Source organism: Mus caroli, chromosome 11, assembly GCF_900094665.2.
Source record: "Mus caroli chromosome 11, CAROLI_EIJ_v1.1, whole genome shotgun sequence".
In the NCBI taxonomy this organism is placed as follows: Eukaryota; Metazoa; Chordata; class Mammalia; order Rodentia; family Muridae; genus Mus; species Mus caroli.
In genome coordinates this window covers 80,763,349-80,782,815 of record NC_034580.1, presented here as the reverse complement: position 1 = coordinate 80,782,815, position 19,467 = coordinate 80,763,349, and the positions used below count along the sequence as shown (strand labels likewise).

Below are 19,467 nucleotides of genomic sequence, written 5' to 3'. Positions count from 1 at the left end.
CTGTCTGATGGTGGCGATCCCCATGCCTGCTGTCTGATGGTGGCGATCCCCATGCCTGCTGTCTGATGGTGGCGATCCCCATGCCTGCTGTCTGACTCTGGCGATCCCCATGCCTGCTGTCTGACTCTGGTGATCCCCATGCCTGTCTGACGTTTAGTGATCTCCATGCCTGCTGTCTGACAGTTGGTTTCTGTCCTCTAACAACCTACTTTTTCCCTCCTCCTCCTCCATCATGCCTGTCCTGTTCTTTACTTCATGTTTACTGTTTCTCATGCATTTCCTTTTTACTTCATAAAACTTTAATTTTCTTGGAAAAAATAAGTTATTAGTGCAGTATGACTTTATTCATTGTTAACTTAAAAATATTGAATTAAAAATGAAAGCTGTTCCAAACCCCCTCAACTCAATGAAACAAATGTTCTTCTTACACTTCAGAACTTTTCTTTTCTTTTTAATATTTATGGGCTGGAGAGATATCTCAGTGGTTTAGAGCACCAACTGCTCTTCCAGAGGTCCTGAGTTCAAATCCAGGAACCACATGGTGGCTCACAACCATCTGTAACAGGATATGATGCACACTGCTGATGTGTCTGAAGACAACTGAAGTATACTCATATACATAAAATAAAATAAATCTTCATTCCACAAAATAGAATAAGACTTCACTCCATTGTGGCTTGTAACAGCAGCCACAATGTTTTAAATGAACAGCCTCACTTAATCTAACAAACCTCTAACAGAGGCCTCACTAATTCCCATTTGATAAAAGGATGCAAGAAGACAGCAAAGTTTTAAGTTAGCTATTGTTATCATTACTTTGGCATTATTAGGGGGATGGAAGCAGGGGTTTGCGTCTGTTAAGCAAGTGCTTAACTCCTTCTGGCCTATACAATGCTAGCAACATTTCCACTTTAATTTGGAAAAGAAGGAACTAATACTAGGAATCCTAGGAATAAAAGAAAGTATGAAAATATTGTTTAAAATGTACAGCAGTTACCTTTGAGTCACTAAATCAAAGTTATATCAATTTTTGGTTAGAAAATAAAAGGTGGCTGATCAGGCACTGTTTATGGTGTTATGTCCTTCTCTTTTGTATATGGCTGCTCTCTGCCTGTATACCTGAATGCACACCCTGTAATTGGTATGCATGATTGGGAGCTGCCATGTGGGGGTGCTGGGACCCAACCCCCAGTCCCATACAAAAACAGTAAATGCTCTTAACTGCCGAGCTTGCTCTCCAGCCTCCTAGGCTCTGAGTTTTTATGAGTTTCAGGATAAGTTACAAAAATCTTGGGTAAGGATTGTACAAGTTATAGAGTTGTCAAGGAGTTTTCATTTCCTAATTATAAAGATGAGAAGCCCAAGGCACAGAAAACATTAACTCAAAGTAACCACTGAAGGAAAATGGAACTACCTCCTTCCAAATTTTCTGTTCCCAAAAGGAAGGCCCTACCTTCTGTGCAGAGTTAAACAAGAACAGACACTAACGTAGAACAGGGCACAACTGAGAATGGAGACCAAGAGCTGAGCTACAATGGTTCTCCTGTAGTCTCCTGGAGCAACAGAAGAAAAAAAAAAAGAGTACTATGGTGGTAGTCAAGAGAGCATTATAGTGTTCACACAGCAGGAAAATGTTTTCATCCACAGGACAGGAGCTGAGAGAAGCGGCTCTGTTAATGGCACAGAGGCGTGGATGCACACGGAAGAAGCACTGCTGGGAGAGGAGAGCTGGGCTGTAGCGAGATCCATATTTATATGATTACCTTTCCCATAGTTGAGAGCAGCTATAATTAATGGCTTTCCCTCCCCTTCTTAATGCAGCCATTTGTCAATTCAAAAACAGAATGCCCAATCAATTTTGATGTATTTAGTAAGCAGTTTGTCAAACAGTGCTATAATCTAGTTAATATATTAATTCATACCATGGAGAGAATGCTAACAACTATTAGGTTTTCTATAACTGGTTTGGGGAGAAAAATCTGTGCCTGGATTCATGGCCATGCTTAAGCCAAAATCAAATCACTCTTCTATCTCCTTCATGATCCATGTCTGTCTCTGAACCGTGAACTAGAAGCAAAACCATTAGCTGTGCAGTGCTTCTTGGGGGCTGCTCCAAATTCACAGCACAAAAGAAACCCGAAGTTGGGCAAAAGACTGGCTTTCCAGTGTCACCAATGATCTCAAGAGCAATCCTGAGTCTATAAAGTTCATTCACTACATCTAAGACAGTGTATATTTCTGCACCAGTAAACGTGAAATTACAGAGGAAGCAAACCACTTCTAGGAGACAAAATTTTCTGAATTGGAATAAAAGAGAGCAACACTGAAGACTACGCTCATGTTCCTTTTATTAGGTCCTCACTGGCCCCTTTCTGAATCAGCGAAGACCAAGGAAGGAAACCGACCTTACTGACTTTGTGCAAGGTTGTGGATTCATCAAAACCTGCAGTGTAAACTAGTCCTCCAGACTATCAGATACGCCAGTGCTTTATGTCTGCTGAGAACGGTGCCCTATGTGTCAGAAAAGCACACTGAATATTCTTCTATGACCCAGAGGGCAGAGGTCACCTATTATAAATGGATAATGAGACCTAATGCAGTGCTCTGAGGATGGACAAAGAAAGGGTCTATCCATAGCCCCTGGTGGATTGGTTGTTGAGGCTTTTATTTCCTCTGCACACTTAATGGAGTCAAACAATTGACAGAAATTCTATAGAGAGGGCTGAAACTGAGAGAAACGACTGTATTCTAAGTCTGACAGACACATACAAATAGTGATCCTGAAACGGCGCCAGAGCTCCTGCTACCACTAACAGAGCAGACAGCTGAAGCATTCCCCTAAATTCCCATTTAGCCATTTCTTAGCAATTAACCGCACTGATGGAGGTACCAGCACATCAAACCATGAGGTCCTGCCAATACCAACCCATTACGTCACTGCAGGTAAGCCAAGCCCTGCCTTTATATTCCAGCCCATGGTTTTTTTTTTTTTTTTTTTTTTTTTTTTTTTTGGAGAAAATGGTGAGCATGTATTGCTAGTACCCTCTCTCTTCTATCCTCCTACCCACCTATGAGAAAGTACAATCCACAGCAGAAGGATCTACTTAAGAACCATAAATGTCACTTGAACAGAGTAAATGACATCAGATGCACAGAGCTTAATGGCCTACAGTCTTCTGACCAATAGTTTCTTTTCTCTCGATCAATATCCTGTACCATTGAAATCTGCCGAGTCACTGCAATAAATATTAACATCATCAATAGAAAAGAGCCTACTCTGAACTATACTTGGAGACATCACAGGTTGTAAAACAATCAGAAAGGATTCTGAGATACTGTAAGAGCACAGGAAGAATACTGTAAGGTTAACAGATGCTTGCAGGATAGACACCTCTTGTAGACACTTTCCCTCTGTTTCATTCAGTTTCAGAGAGAGAGAGAGAGAGAGAGAGAGAGAGAGTGATTTGTGTGTACAAAGATTAATTTGATGCTCCAGGTAAAAATGGGAAATGAATGGAAGCATAGGTGCCAAGTCCAGGGGCTGATATAATCCAAACTGTTAAACTTACATAGTTTAAGTTACCCGTTTCATACCATTTTCATAATGGGAATTAATAATTTCATAAGGGTCATCAGGCCATAGAGCACACGCAGTTCAAATGAGACCCTGTAGGTCTCCACCTTAGTTCCTCACAGAAAAGACACCATTGTATGAAAATAACCTCTCTGTTGGGACAACATATGCCAATTAGACGGTTTGAATAAGTGAAATATTGCAAGGTAATTTACGATTAAGAGTCAAACTGTACAGGGCACCATGACACACCCTGTGGCCAACAATGGACTATAAACACTCTGTAAATAAACCACATTACAAGTTTCCTCTGCAAGAGAAAAACACTCCACTCTTCCTTTTCCACCTCTGCCCAGGACTGGGCAAACATTTATAATGAACAATGTAAGGAAATACTGCCGAGTGCCTCCTCCACACTCCATATTCTACCCCATATACCACACCGTAAGGCAAGGCAAGCCAGGGTGTCAGACCAGCACAACATGACACTGAGGGAAGAAGAAAACCCAGGAGAAAGGCAGCACAGAAGAAAACTGATGCATTTAGATGGTTTCCCATGGCACTGATGTCATGCATGGACAAGAGGGATGTATGTGTGGGGGTGTGCATGCGTGTGTGTGCATGTGCATGTGTGTGTGTGTGTCATCTGTGTGTGTGCATGTGTGTCTATGTGCACATGCATGAAGGCAGAGCCAACCACTCTGTGTCTGGAGTAGTAGTATTCAAAAAGGATATCTCTATTCAATTGCAAAAAAAGTGGAAAGAAATTCACCCAAATACATAAATTAGAACTTGAATGAAAATAGTGATGCTTTGTAGTCTAAGAATTTTATGTGTCAGACAAGCAAAATATAATTTATTGGGAATAAAGATGCTTAAAATGCAATGATTCCTGATTTTTTTTTATTTCATTCATCCTACATATACAGTCTTCATCCAGTAAAAACTATCTTTGTCCCAAATCCAAGATATTACTTATCTGGTGACTACCTCTTTTGTTTTGAAATTTGATAAATGATATGTGTCTGTGTGTATATATATACACATACATATATATACACACACATATACACATGTGTATATGTATATTAAAGCAAAATGAAGCTCAATATTAGATCTGAAGAAAACATTTTTTACAAGCAGACCAAGCAGCAGCAGCACGGGTAGGAGGCCTCAGTGCATACAATGCATGTCATGTAAGCAGGACAATTCTAGCACCTGCGGAGAGAACGCCAGCCTCTCACAGCAGGGCCAACCTTTAAGGAAACAATTTCTCAATAGAGACTCCCTGGTCTCGTGTATGTTATGATGGCAACAAAGATTAGCCATAACACCCTCACACACATAAATATTCACAAAGCTACATAAAGCCACTGATGAGTATGTAGCCACAATTTTAGTAGAGATGCCATGATATTGGCACTGTCAGGACAATGGGATGTCCACACTAAGGAGAGTGGCAAGTGTGGAGTATAGCTGACCTGGGCATACAAGAGAAGGGGTGTGTGTGTGTGTGTGTGTGTGTGTGTGTGTGTGTATGTTGCAAGTGGCAGAACAAGAAAATAGGAGCTGCCCAAGCCCTTTGGAGCCTGAAATATCATGAAAGAGTCCCAGATATTAAATGTGTTGCCTTTTACACCATTAAATTTTGGGTTTGATTTGATCTGAGTGTATCAGAAGAATTGCACTCCCATTCTTCACTTTTGAAAAAAAGATTTATTTATTTTGTTTATATGAGTACATTATAGCTGTCTTCAGACACACCAGAAGAGGGCATCAGATCCCAATACAGATGGTTGTGAGCTACCAAGTGGTTTTTGGGAAAAGCAAGCAGTCAGTGCTCTTAATCACTAAAACATCTCTCCAGTCCCATTTTTCACTTTTTAAATAAGAAACTACATGGCTTAATTTTATTTTATAAGAACCCATAAGAGATATTTTGAAGAGCATTCAACTTTTAAAGCATTGGAATGCTCAAAGGCTAGGGGACACATTTAAAATTATATCTCTTTATATTATAATATAAACATGAGATAATGGGGATCAACAAGAAAAGAAAGGTTACAGCTTAGTCGGGCATATCAATGTGTCACACACAGAAGGCTTAAACTTATAATGGCTAAACTTGGCTGTCGCACTAAAATACCTAAGAAGTGTGTCACAATTGAGAAATTGCCTCCGCCAGACTGGCCTGCAGATGTGACATTTTCATCACTGCTAACTGATACAGAGCTCCTAAGCACCACCAAGGCCAGCAGGCCTGAGCTGTATAAAGACAGCCGAGCAGGACCGTAAGCAGTGCTTCCTGTCTCAGCTTCTCCCAATGGTGGCCTGTAATCTTGGAGATGATATGAACTGTTCCTTTCATGTTGTTTATGATTATGGTATTTATCACAGCAACTCACATTCAAGTTGTACAAATTTGTTTTCAAATCCATGGGTGAATATATAGATTTGTGGTTAAGAACTTGCAGTTCTTTCAAGAGGTACTAAGCTTGGTTCCTAGTACCTACACGTGGTGACTCACACAACCTGCAACATCAGTGACAGTGAATCCAACACCTTCTAGGCTCTTCATGTAATTGTGAAAATGCACAGGCTTATACAAATACACACACACACACAGTGACACTTACTTTTTATTAAAAAAAGGATATTAAATTGTTCCATCAAAATGAAGAGTTACAATGTACCAAGCTTCCAGAAATAAATTCTTCTTTCTTCTACCCCACACAAAGAGAGCCCCATAGAGCTATCAACAGTGAAAATTTTGAGGTTGCTTTTTTTTCTTCTCTCTTTTGCATAATTTCCTTGAGAGTTATCAAACTATGGCATGTACTAACGATTAATTAAGCCTTTCATTTAAAAGAGAAATTCTATTATATGGATATGCTCTCGTTTAAATGTCACTCAGTTCAATACGCTTTATAATCTTTATGACTTTTCCATGGAATATGGGTTCCCATGGGATGATACGGCCATGGACTATTTAGGAAGTGGTCCAAAGTCTGACAGGGACCCAGGGCTGTGGCTGAACGATGCTTTAAGCACTACTTGTCCTCTAGCAAGCTTTCAAAACACTACCCCAGATACTGCTTTACATTTACAAATTAGAAGGGGGAGAGCAGACTAAGGACAAGTTACTAAGTCTTTTCAACTGGTACTCAAATCTGATAGATGGCTACTGGGCACTTTAAGGGCTAGTTTCAGTTTTGGCAAAGAAATATACTACAATGAAATGAGCTTGATTTTGGGAAAAGAAAAACATAGTATGAACAATAAATCCCTTGTCTCTATAATAATTTTATTTTTTATAAATTTATTTATTTATATTTAAGTAACACACACACACACACACACACCATATATAGGTACTTTTGGAAGCCAAAAGAGGGTGTCAGACCCCCAGGCATTTATGATGCCTGACGAGGGTGATGGGATTTGAACTCAGGTCCTATCAAACAGCAGTGAGTGCTTTTCACTACTGAGTGGCCTCTCCCGCTCAGAATACACAGTCTGGATTTCTACCTCTGCTATCTATAAACCTTTTGTTGTGTTTTGTTTTTCGAGATAGGGTTGCTCTTGTAGCTTTGGCTGTCCTGGAAGTCACTCTGTAGAACAGGCTGGCCTCGAACTCAGAGAAATCTGCCTGCCTCTGTCTCCTGAGTGCTAAGATCAAAGGTGTGCACCACCATTATCTGGCTTATATTACGCTTTTTTAAATTATTAAAAACAGCAATCTTCAATGGTCCAACAAAGCAACTTGATGTCCTCTCAGCCTCCAGTGTGACACCTGAATGAACCATTTGAATGTATGTGATCCTGTCCTCCACTGTCAGGGCCCCTCAACATTTTGGTATTCTCCTAAATGCAGAGGGGACAGCGACAAAGGTGAGGCTTTGCTTGCTTCGTCTCAGAGGTGGGTGAGACATCATCGGGATGCAGGGCAGGTCTCCAGTCTCTGCCCTAAGCTGCATCCATGCTTCAGTGTGGAACAAACTGTTTATGAGAACAGTGTATGTGTTGTGCTAACATCCTGCTGTACTGCTCTCTTCCCCAAGACAGTCTCTTTCCTATTTATATTTACATCAGCCTTGCCTATTGCTGTATCATTTCCTGATTTTCTGGAAGTTTGCTACACTTTTTCTACAAACACAAGAAGAACAAAAAACCCAAAATAACCCTGCAACATTTATGAAGTTTATAAACTTCATAATATATTAGAGTACAAAGTTCAATCAAAAATAGTTTTAAAAAGATATTTAAGTGAAAAATGAAGGGTAATTCCTCCCCATCACCTGGTCATTGCTAAGGACCAATCACAGAGTCTAGCACATTGAAGATGAGGATTCTACCAGACATCAAAAGCCCCCGGCTCAAAGGTGATTTTAAACTTGGGTAAGTAAAACACAATAAATACACCCAAAGAACCAGAAATAATAAACATGGTTGTGTGAGGTAGACTATCTTTCCAGAGGGCTTCTGTATCTTTGTATCTTTTTTTTTCTGTATCTTATATCTTTGCAGATGAAGATAGTCACAGCAGCTCCTGAATGAGATTCTCACAGGGGTAAATGGTGTGTGTGTGTGTGAAGGCATGGTTTAAACTGACACTGTACTGCCTGTACTGCACTGGAGACCCAATGTCCATAATCTGCAACTAGTAGCTTCAGTTGCGTAAAACAGTGGCAGACCCAGAACTCTTTGGCAAATACCTTGAGTGTGCATGTAAAACTTTAAAATCCAGGTTGATCCTGTATCATTTCCATCAATGTTGAGAGGCAATAGAAGCATCAGAGATGGTTCACTTGGCAAAGGTCTCTTGGTGTAAGACTGCCTTCAGCATCTCACAGGCCTTCACAGTTGAAGATCTCGTCTTACTTCAGGAGTATTTGCTCCAATCACTGTCTTTTAAGTGTCTGACAGCCAGGAGTGAGCTTTATAAAAATGCCATCCACTGGTGGCAGAGGGAGACTTGGTAGTGAAACACTCATTACTACTATGTGCAAGGCCTTAGGCTCAACCTCCAGTACACGCACAGTAACTTTGATGGTGTCGTTACTGTGCATGAAAGCACTGGATGGGCCCAGTTATCGCCAGCAGAGATAGGTTTTGTTGAATGGGACAAAAGTGTCAGGGGGAGCTACAGTTGAAGGATATCAACTAGCTTACTCTAGTATGAAAAATGAAGAGATGTAGTTGTGGTTTTTAGCTTAGCTTTCCTTTATCTTCTTGATACTTATCACAGTTGTCAGCTAATCAGAACTAACAGGTACCAAATCAACAAGACCAACCCAGATTAACTGAGCCAACCACACTTCATTCAATAACGAGGCTTTTGACTTTTATAAATAAGGAATAAAGCTGGATGGTGGTCGTGGTGCACACCTTGAATCCCAGTACACCAGGGAGGCAGAGAAGGAGGATCTCTGTGAATTTGAAGCCAGCCTGGCCTATAGAGTGAGTCCCAGGACAGCCAGGGCTACACAGAGAAACTCATTCTCAAACAAACCAAAAAACAAAAATGTCATTGTTGATTTACAGGAAATTTCTAAAAGTATTCAGTACTCAGAGCCCTCCAGTTCAATTAGGATTCATTGTATTCTACAAAAAAGTAATAATAATTGTAAAGCATTTTTAAGTCTATGAAGACTGAGTACTAAGTATTAAATTGTCTCTTCATGCCTCTCACATAATGTCTCCATCTGGTTGGGTGAACCTCTATCATTATCTACAAATGGCAAAAGGAACACAAAGCCCCATTTAGAGTGCTTGTACAAAACCCTGTTCTAATCCCAGCATCACATCTTGTCCCAATGAAGCTAGGAGCATGAGCTACGAGTCCAAACGAAGCTGCACCACAGGAAGAGGCTGCTGTCTTGGTGTCCTGTGATGAAGAGCTTGTTCTTGTTCTCTCAGAAACAGGTCCCAGGCTCTGCAAAGCTGTTCTCCATATCCAGCTAGGCCACATATTACAGGTATTTTGTTTGTTTAATGGTTTTTGATTTTGTTTTGGAAAATGCTAGCTGAAGACACACAAGCTATGGCCCTCGCTTGGTGTTGGTGACCCACACCTTTAATCTCAGCACTGAGAAGGCAGAGGCAGATGGATCTGAGTTCAGGATGAGTCTGGTCTATAGAGTAAGTTCCAGGACAGCCAGGGCTACACAGAGAACCCCTGTCTGGAAAAATAGACAAAACAAACAAATACCTTACAGCCTATGAACTGGCTCTATGGCCATTTACTCAGCAAGTTCTGAGATGATCATATAGAAGAAAGCATAATCTGATGAGAAGTACTCACAGCCGGCCAGCAGGAGCTGGTAATACTGCACTGCTTCTGCAGCGAGGAGCAGAGGGTGATTCGCATTGAATGGCGGCTGCAGTTCATTCCACTGAGGCGTTCTAAGGAAACAGCAGAAGAATATTAATATTCAATCTTCAGAGATGGGGTGTAAATCACCACAGAGCCTGACAGAGACTTGCACAAATCAATGTGTAACCATTAAAACCAATGCTCTTTAACCTGACACGTAAATCCAGGAAAACGTTATACACTAAAGTTGTGGTGATGTGCTGCACAGGTAATGTAGATCCTCAGTGAAACAGACAGTTATCAGCTTGGTAAGACAGCCAGAGAAAAGGAACATCAGCGACAGGGAGGCCATCTTATCTCATTGTTGACCAACATCAGACATTGTCAACATGAAACAAAGTAGCTAAAAGTGGTGGGAAGACAAAAGGAATTGCTTAAACAGACAACTTCCTTTGGATCTAATTAGCTACTTCAACAGTGAGACTGCCAAAGTTTAATCACATCTGCCCAATTTTGAATAAGCTTGCTAAATCAGATATGGACCAGATCAATCCAGCACATTGAGTACTAGTAAAGAATGCTGGGGCTTCCAGAAAATCAATAGGCTATTTTAAAATGTCAAAGGAGAGGAGTCGTTTTCATATCCATTTTTATCTGTTTCCTCTCATACATGCTGGGTGATTGCTTTTTTTTTTTCTCTCCCTTGTACAATTCATTATATTAAATGGGCTTTATTCTAGGTTTCCTTTCTTCCTCTTTCTGCTAGCTTATAAAAATTCTGCTCATTGGATCCATTCTTAAACATTTCAAGAGTGCTTAGCCATTGGATCCTGGATTATCACTTAAAGGAGACTGTAGGCTCTCTTTGTATTAGTTTATATTTCCCTTAGTGGAATTCTTTACAAGGAGCATGTGGCACTACAATAAGGGAAACACAAACCAAGAAATGGATACATAGAGAGACAACAAAAAGTTCAAAAGGCTGGAGAGGTAAAGCAAGGCTCACAACCACAAATACAGAACGCTCAAACAGAGATACTTTCTGATTTCATTCCTGAGACAATGCAAAATATCACCATGCACAGTTATGCATGTGAATATTTGCAGCAACAATATTAGTGACAGCTACAGAGTGGAAAAGTCCTCCACCACCTACATAACACACTGCACTAATATGAATCTTCAAAATATGAAAGGAAGAAATCAGATACGAAAGATAGCATAGCACATGATTCCATCATTTAGTGGCCAGAGCAGGCAAAGGCAGGTAATACAGAGTAAGCTGTGGTTGGCTACAGCTCGAGGGGAAATGGAAAGCAAGGGAGCATGATTTCTTTACCTGACAAGGAAAAGTGATTCAGGGGGTGCACACAGGACTTGCAGTGCTTACCTTTCACTGATGTAGACCCTACCCAATAGAAACAAAATGGACTAGAGGCTTCCCAGGTTACAAAGCCAGGAAATACAGTATAATCCCATTTGCACAAGATTCTAAAACCAACGTCAAGAATCAAGGTCAATATATGCAAGGAAGTATATCCTTGTGGATGAATATACTTCAGAGCCAGGTATTTATACTGAGATTTCACAAAGGGCACATTATCTTTTTGCAGCAGGGGTTGGGGGAGGTAGGATGGAGAACTACCTAACAAGTGTCCAGCTGGCACGCGGTGACGTCATTATCTCCAGTGGTGTGTCGTCACTTATCTTGGGAGCAGTACTGATCGGCCGGGGCTCAATCATGTGCTCCACTAAGGTCCCGTAGCAGCTGATGATGTAAAGAGATTCAACTACAACTTGTTTGGATTGATCTGCAAACAGAGAATCAAAATGAGACTTGGAAAGATGTCAGGGAAAGGTCTCAGTGGGACTGCTACTTTCCTGACCCTACTGTCTGACATGGAAAGGTGAAGAGAAAGGGAAGAGCTTTGTCCCACCGCATTAGTTCGTCCTCAGAGGGTGCCCAGCATAAGCAGCTGCCAGTGAACATGCCACCAACATTATGGGATATACATCAATTGGTTTCAACAATTATACCATGATGTTCAAAACTGTATTGTAGATAAACACTATGTTGTAAAATTTTGTATTTCTATACTATGGATTTTTGCATATTTTATGAAAAATATAAGGCATTGGTAGGACGGGAAATGACTACCTGAAAATGAATAATCTAGCCAACAAAATTTCATTACCCTGGCTTAAATAATGAACTTTTCCTTAAATAAGGAAAAGTTATGTGTGGAACTAAGTTGTCTGAAAAGTTCAACTATGTTTTCTTGGTAGAATTAAGTTTGGCAGCTGGGGAGATAAGAATGTTTACTAGGTAAACTCTAGAGCATGAATTTAAATTCTCTAACACAACAAAAAAAAAAAAAAACAAGCCACACCCAAAAAACAAACAAACAAAGGCCAAACCACCAACAGGCACAGTCAACACAAGTCTGTAATCCCAATGCTGAAAAGGGGAAGAAAATGCAGAGAAAAACAGAGCTGGACACTCTGGGATCTGTGCACACACACGCACACGCAGCACACACTCATTAAACATGTAGATAAAAACATACAAGCAAACAACACAAAAACACATTTGTCTGTGGAAGGTCATCAGTTGAAATACAACTAAAACCAAGTGGGACAAGAAGCAAACCGAAATTCTCCAGTAAACAGGGACCAACATGGAAAAAAAAAAAAAAAAAAAAGGAAAGGTCCCTCCTCCAATAGTTAGTTCCTAATCCATTTCTCAATGAGATTACGGGCTCCAGTAGTGAAGGAAGGGCAGCCATCCTCAGAGATATCAGTGCTGGGTTTGAATGTCATTGAATGACTTTAAGGAATGCACATGTACTCGTTGCCCAAACAGGCTCAGTGCTAAATCTCACGTTTTACAGTAAACCAAGGAGACTGTCTTATGAAACCTGTGTGGGTCATCTTATCTCTGTGTCAGACGAATCAATTACAGCTGATCTGAGAAAATGCCCAATGACCAGCCAGAGGGACATAAAGGAGTAGCAAGCTAAAGGGGTAATTAGGACAGATGGGAGAAGTATTTGAAATCGAGCTTTGCAGAAGGTTTGAATGAATAACAAAAAGTCCTTTCGATAGCATCATCAAACCAAAGGCAGTAACAAAAAAATAAAGATTGGATAAGAAAATGGGAAACTTGCCTGCTCCACAAACCCTTCCCATGGGAAGGGACTAGCTGTGCTAAGGTCCGATTACAAGGGAGTGGTCATGAAAGGTGATAGCAAGGGAAGAGGCTGAGATCTGACTGCCAATCAGGAGTGGGGAGGAGAGCCACTCACTTTTGCCAAGAACAAAACCAACTGTGGAACATCAGGGGAAAGCCAGTGCATGACCTAATTGAATCACAATAAAGTAATCAGGGGAAAACCCTAACATAGCTATATACTTGGTGTATAAATGTAGACATTCTCTTCTATACAGAGACCACAGACCCTAGTTTCAAGCTCTGTAACTGGAAAAAGAAAAAAAAAAAAAACTCTCTTCCTCTTTCCTCCATCCCTCCCCCCCCTTCCTCTCTCCATATATGCATGACAAAGAATCACAGACTGAAAGAATAGTTACACAAACATTCTAGGTAGTGATTCTGATGATCAGAGCAGGGATGAAAAACAGCAAATGGGGCTAAAGAATGGACTCAGTGGTTAGGAGCATGCACTTGTCCTGCACAGGCCTCAAGTTCAAGTCCCAGCACCCACATGGTGGCTCACTCCTGTTTAGGGACCCAAAGCCCTCTCCTAACTGCCATGATTACCAGTTACACGCTTGGTGTACATGTGCACACACTTAAATTAGAGAAAAACTTCTTAAAAATTTACACTTGATAAATAAATAAATGTAAACATCGTAGTACCAATGACTCAGAGGCCCAGTGATAACCACGGGCAGCGGCACTTATCTCTCAGGAACAGTCTGCCCCCCCCCCTTTTTTTATTTTGGAGCTCAGGGGAGGTTGTTTGTTTTGTTTTCTTTTACCATGTTATTGTTTCTGTTTTTGATTTTAAGTGTGGTATAGCCCAGCAGTTGAGAGCAATTGCCACACTTGCAAAGAGTTGAACTCAGTACCCAGAACAAACAATCTGCAGGTCACAAGCCTTGCCTCTAGGGGATCAGCCAGGGTCCACAGGCAAATGCATTCACGCACGCATGTACATGTACACACACACACACACACACACACACACACTCTCTCCCGTGTGTATAAATTAGCTAACATTAGCGAGACTGGTTGATTCCAAGTCTCCCATGAAAGGCAGAGGTTACAACAACTTTCTCCTTCCGAGATCAGAGGCAACAATGTGAAATTAGCTTGTGCAGAGGTAGAAGAAATGGAGTGGGCACAGCACAGTCAGCCCTGAGATCAATATGTGAATATAATTAGGAATAAGAAGTGAAAGGCAAAAATCAGTCAATGCACCTAGGTGTGGTGGTACACAAATTTAAATGCCAGCACTGGAGAGGCAGAGGATGGAATTCAAGGGCAGCCTTGGCTACTTGTTGAATTTAAAAACAAGGTACAGAGACTTTGTTTTGAAAATAAATGAAAATATCAGTTGATAGCAAATTTATTTCCCTTTTGTGTGAGAAAATAGTTGTAATTCTTTGAGAAACTTGACTAGTGAAGGCCACTAGTGTTTATTTATTTTATTAGTTTTTATCTTAGTAAAAACCACTAGGTTATTAGATATAAAATTATTCTAATATATATATTCATTCTAGAGGAACTCTCAGCGCCGTGCCCTCAGTGGTGAAACACTGCACAGCAAATTTGAGCATCAACAAAGGACATACCTTTTTCCCCTTTCAGGCCAGCGTTGTTTGCAAACCATGACCTGGAAGTCCCAAACACTGCAGCCACGCAAAACTCGCCGCCCATCGATTTGCTTGGAGAAATTTGTGGAGGTGGTTTAACTTTGCTTAAAAAGTAAAAGGACATTTAGAAATTACCATGTGAACCCTCAAGTCTTCCAAATCATGAATGACTTTCCCAAAATTAAGATCTAAGGCACAGTCATGCACATCCCTTCAAAGAATGGTTGGCCAGTGACATGAGATGACACCAATGGGTAAAATTTCAATGATAACAATGTTAAAAAGGTCTTGCTACGGGAGCTGGGAACACTGGCACATTCCTGTGGTCCTGGCTACAGAAGAGCCCAGGCAGGAAGGACACCTTTTTTGGGGCCCAAGTTCCAGTTCTATCCTAGGCAACAAAGTAAGACAGTGAGTGTGTCAACAAAATAAACCAAGTTCTTCGGCACTAGGTGCTGGTTTTGGAATTACAGTCAATCCTTTCAGATGGCTAACATTTTACTGCATAAAGATGGAGTAAAAGAAGGGGCAGACACACCTCCAGCATGAAAAGTTCATTCTGACATCAAGACAAGAGACTACCCACAGAGCACATGGAGGCAGCATGCATGAAATGGCGATGACTCGAAATGCAGACGTGGCAGTGCCTGATGCTCCGAGGCTACAGTGTCAGCACGCTACAAGTTCTAATGCAGTGACCTCCTGCAATGAATCAGCCACATTCCTGGCTCTCCTTTCTTGTCTTCCTGGACTCCTGATTTAACCATTTTGTTCATGGAAAACACTAAAACAGAGTTAAATACTCACAGCTTATCAAACGCATATCTGTTCTCTCTTTGCTGTGGCGGAGGACATGCTAACTGAGGTTGCCAAACGACTTCCGTAAGAACCTGCTTTCCAGAGGGCCCTCCCAACCTTCTATTTCCTGAGGTTACCTGTTTCCTTCCATTCTTTCTGCTGGCCTTCAGGGATTCAGTCCTTTTCCCTCACCCAATACTATATCAGGTTCCCCTCTCTCCACCACTCCCACCCCCACCCTGTCCACTTTCCCTCCCAGGTCCCTCCCTCCCTCCCCACTTGCGATTGCTTTCTTCTCTCTCCCAAGTGGGACTAAGGCGTCCTCAGTTAGGCACATCAGCTAGTTGACCTTTTTGAGTTCTGTGGACTGTATCTTGGGTATTCATTCTATACTTTCAGGTTTTTTTGTTTTGTTTTGTTTTTTTGGCTAATATCCACTTATTAGTGAGTAGATACCATGCACACATCCTTTTGGGTCTGAGTTAACCTCACTCAGGATGATATTTTCTAGTTCCACACATTTGCCTGCAAGACTCAGGATGTCCTCGTTCTTAACAGCTGAGTAGTATTGCATCGTGTAAATGAACCACATTTTCTGTATCAGTTCTGTCCTGGGACATCTAGGCTGTTTATAGCTTCTGGCTATCACAAACAAGGCCACTATGAGCATAGTGGAACATGTGCCCCTGTGGCATGGTGGGGTATCTTTTGGGTATATTCCCAAGAGTCATATAGCTGGGTCTTCAGGTAGATCTATTTCCAATTTTCTGAGGAACCTCCAGATTGATTTCCAGAGTGGTTGTACCAATCCCACCAGCAATGGAGGAGTGTTCCTTTCTCCACATACTCTCCAACATGTGCTGTCACTGAGGATTTGATCTTAGCCATTCTGATTGGTGTAAGGTAGAATTTCAGGATCGTTTTGATTTGCATTTCTATGATCACTAAGGACTCTGAACATTTCTTTAGGTGCTTCTCAGCCATTTGCGATTCTTCATTTGTGAATTCTTGGTTTAGTTCTATACCCCATTTTTTGAGTGGGTTCTTTGGTTTTTTTGGTGATTCTTTTGGTGACTTCTTGAGTTCTTTAAATACTTTGGATATTAGACCTCTATCAGATGTGGGGTTAATGAAGATTTTTTTTCCCATTCTGTACGTTGCTGATTTGTCTTGTTGACTATGTCCTTTGCCTTACAGAGCTTTCCACTTTCATGAGGTCCCATTTATAATTCTTGATCTTAGAGCATGAGCCACTGGAGTTCTATTTAGGAAACTTCCCCCTGTGCCAATGAGTTCAAGGCTCTTTCCCACTTTCTCTTCTATTAGATTCAGTGTATCTGGCTTTATGTTGAGACCCTTGATCCACTTGGACTTGAGCTTTGTACAAGGTGGCAAATATGGGTCTATTTTCATGCTTTTACATACAGACAGCCAGTTAGACCAGAACCATTTATTGAAGATGCTTTCTTTTTTCCATCGTATATTTTTGGCATCTTTGTCAAAGATCAAGTGACCGTAAGTGTGTGGTTTTATTTCTAGGTCTTCAATTCTATTCCATCGATCAACATGTCTGTCTCTGTACCAATACCATGCAGTTTTTATCACTATTGCTCTGTAGTAACGATTCAGATGCAGGATGGTGATTCCCCCAGACGTTCTTTAAGAGACTCTCAGGAATTAAAAAGAGGGACCTTAGATGAAATGTCTGACAGTAGGGAGAGTAACTTATAGAGCCCACCTCCAGCAGGAAGACAGGGCATCAAGTGAAGGATGGGGCTGCCATCCCATAGTCACACCTCTGACCCATAATTGTTCCTATCTGAAAGAATTACAGGGATGGAAATGGAGAGGAGCCTGAGGAAAAGAAGATCCAGCAACAGCCCCAAAGTAGAATCCAGCTCAAGAGGAGGTTCCAAGCTCTGACTCTATCACTGAGGCTATGGAGAGCTTACAAAAAGAGACCTACCATGACCGCACTCTGGAAGACCCAGCAAGCAGCTCAAAGAGTCAGATGCAGATGTTTGCACTCAACCAATTGAGAGAAGCAGCTGACCCCTGTTGTTGAATTAGGGAAAGCTGAAAGAAGCTGAGGAGAAGGGTGATCCTATAGGAGAACCAGCAGTCTCAATCTGGACACCCCCCCCAGATCTCCCAAATACGGGACCACCAAACACACAGCACACACTAGCTGATATGAGACCCTCAACACACATACGGTAGAGGGCTTCCAGGTCTGTGTTCATTCAGAGATGATGCACCTAACCCTCAAGAGACTGGAGGCCCCAGGGAGTTTAGAGTTCAGGTGGGGTGTGGTGTGGGGACATCCACGTGGAGACGGGGAATGGGGAGTGGGGAGGTGGGAAGAGGTGTGGGATATGGAGCATTCAGAGGGTGGATGGGGGTGCAGGGAATGGAATATGGAGTATAAAAATTTAATTAATTTAAAAAAATGAATTTAAAAAATTCTACTTTCCTCTGTTGTCCACGACAGGTTCTCATATCCTTAGTGTTATACTTTCGAGCTTTCATCTTCTGCCAAATCTTGAATTTCTGTTCTCTTGTGGATTATCAAATTTCTCAAAGCTAAATAGAAATTATGTAGCCACCTTCCATAGATTGTCTCTCTAATTCCTTGCCCAGAAAACCACCTCACTGGCAAGAGCATAGGCCTGGATTGATACTATGAGGGTAGCTCTCTGAGCCTCGGCTGTAGTGGGTCCTACTGTGAGCCAGAGTGCCTGCTACTCCTTCTGTTGCCTTTCTTCATCTTCTTATCTCTCACAAGCTGTGCTGGGAAGGGAAGGTTGTTTCTTGAGTTGAGAAGAAACCTGAAATGGAATGTCCCACGCTGCAGTTCTTTGGTCATGATGCTGTTAAGCAGGTACCTTCCCACTCAGAGCTCAGACTCTAGAATGCATAATACAAAAGGGAAGGCCTAGTGTGCACAGTTATGGGCGTATTTGTTCTCACAGTATGATCTCCCAACAGTACAACCACTGAGAATTTCTCAGATACTTGAGTAAATCCTAATCAGTCCACATTCCAGATGTCATAAAGCAGAACTTTACAACGATTTCTGCAAATATAATTCTCTGAGCACCTCCTTATCCCCTTCTTGTGTGTTTAAGATTAAGAACCTACTATGTTAGAGAAAGCAAGCCAGGCTCCCAGGGGTGGACCTCCAGGGTTGTAGAACTCAAGACACATTTCACCTACAGCTAACAGGTGTGTGTGTTTGTGTGTGTGATTGGCCCACCTGGCCTTCCATTTTGAACCATATCCATGGTGATACACACTGCAGTGTATAAAAAGTCTTTCACCCACTATTAATATTCACAGAACACATCGTTCCCACAATATCCAAAGAAAATGTAAAAATCAATTGTGGTCAGACTCACAGAGAAGAAAAAACATTGTGTCCATCGTTGAAGAACAATTTCTGAGACGTCATGGGTATGGTCCTACACTTTCTCTTCTACACAGCTGTTCTGCTAGAGTGACCCACCAGACAGGCAATCACATATGTGCCCATGTACCCTCCTCTGCTATCTTGATCACCAATCTTCTGGCTGCACTTCTCATGAATTACCTTAGAGTGTGGGCTGCCCTCCAACACTTCTCACCTGTCACTGAATCACAAACACTGAACTGACAAGCTCCTGTAACTGCCATCTGTGACAAGCCCCTGGCCACTGTCGCCCTTAGGGGCTTCAAAGGCTAGCAGGAAGAGGAGAGAGAAACCAATCGGAGTTTTTCATTTATTTGAATTAGTGTATTGTACCGGCTATTTTTGTGTCAACTTGACACAGCTGGAGTTATCACAGAGAAAGGAGCTTCAGTTGAGGAGATGCCTCCATGAGATCTAGCTGTAAGGCATTTTCTCAATTAGTGATCAAGGGGGAAAGGCCCCTTGTGGGTGGGACCATCCCTGGGCTGGTAGTCT

The 19,467-nt window shown here is 41.6% G+C and overlaps 1 protein-coding gene across 8 annotated transcripts in view; it reads right to left on the bottom strand.

Moving 5' to 3' along the window:
- The window catches only part of Bcas3 (BCAS3 microtubule associated cell migration factor), a 470,064-nt gene that overhangs the window by 257,075 nt on the left and 193,522 nt on the right, over positions 1-19,467 (bottom strand). For all 8 annotated transcript variants that reach the window (XM_021178141.2, XM_021178140.2, XM_021178145.2 and 5 more), the window contains 3 exons: positions 14,706-14,830; positions 11,536-11,701; positions 9,879-9,979 (listed from right to left, as the gene is read on the bottom strand). In XM_021178141.2, the coding sequence (XP_021033800.1) occupies positions 9,879-9,979; positions 11,536-11,701; positions 14,706-14,830 (392 nt within the window). The remainder of the gene's footprint in view (positions 1-9,878; positions 9,980-11,535; positions 11,702-14,705; positions 14,831-19,467) is intronic.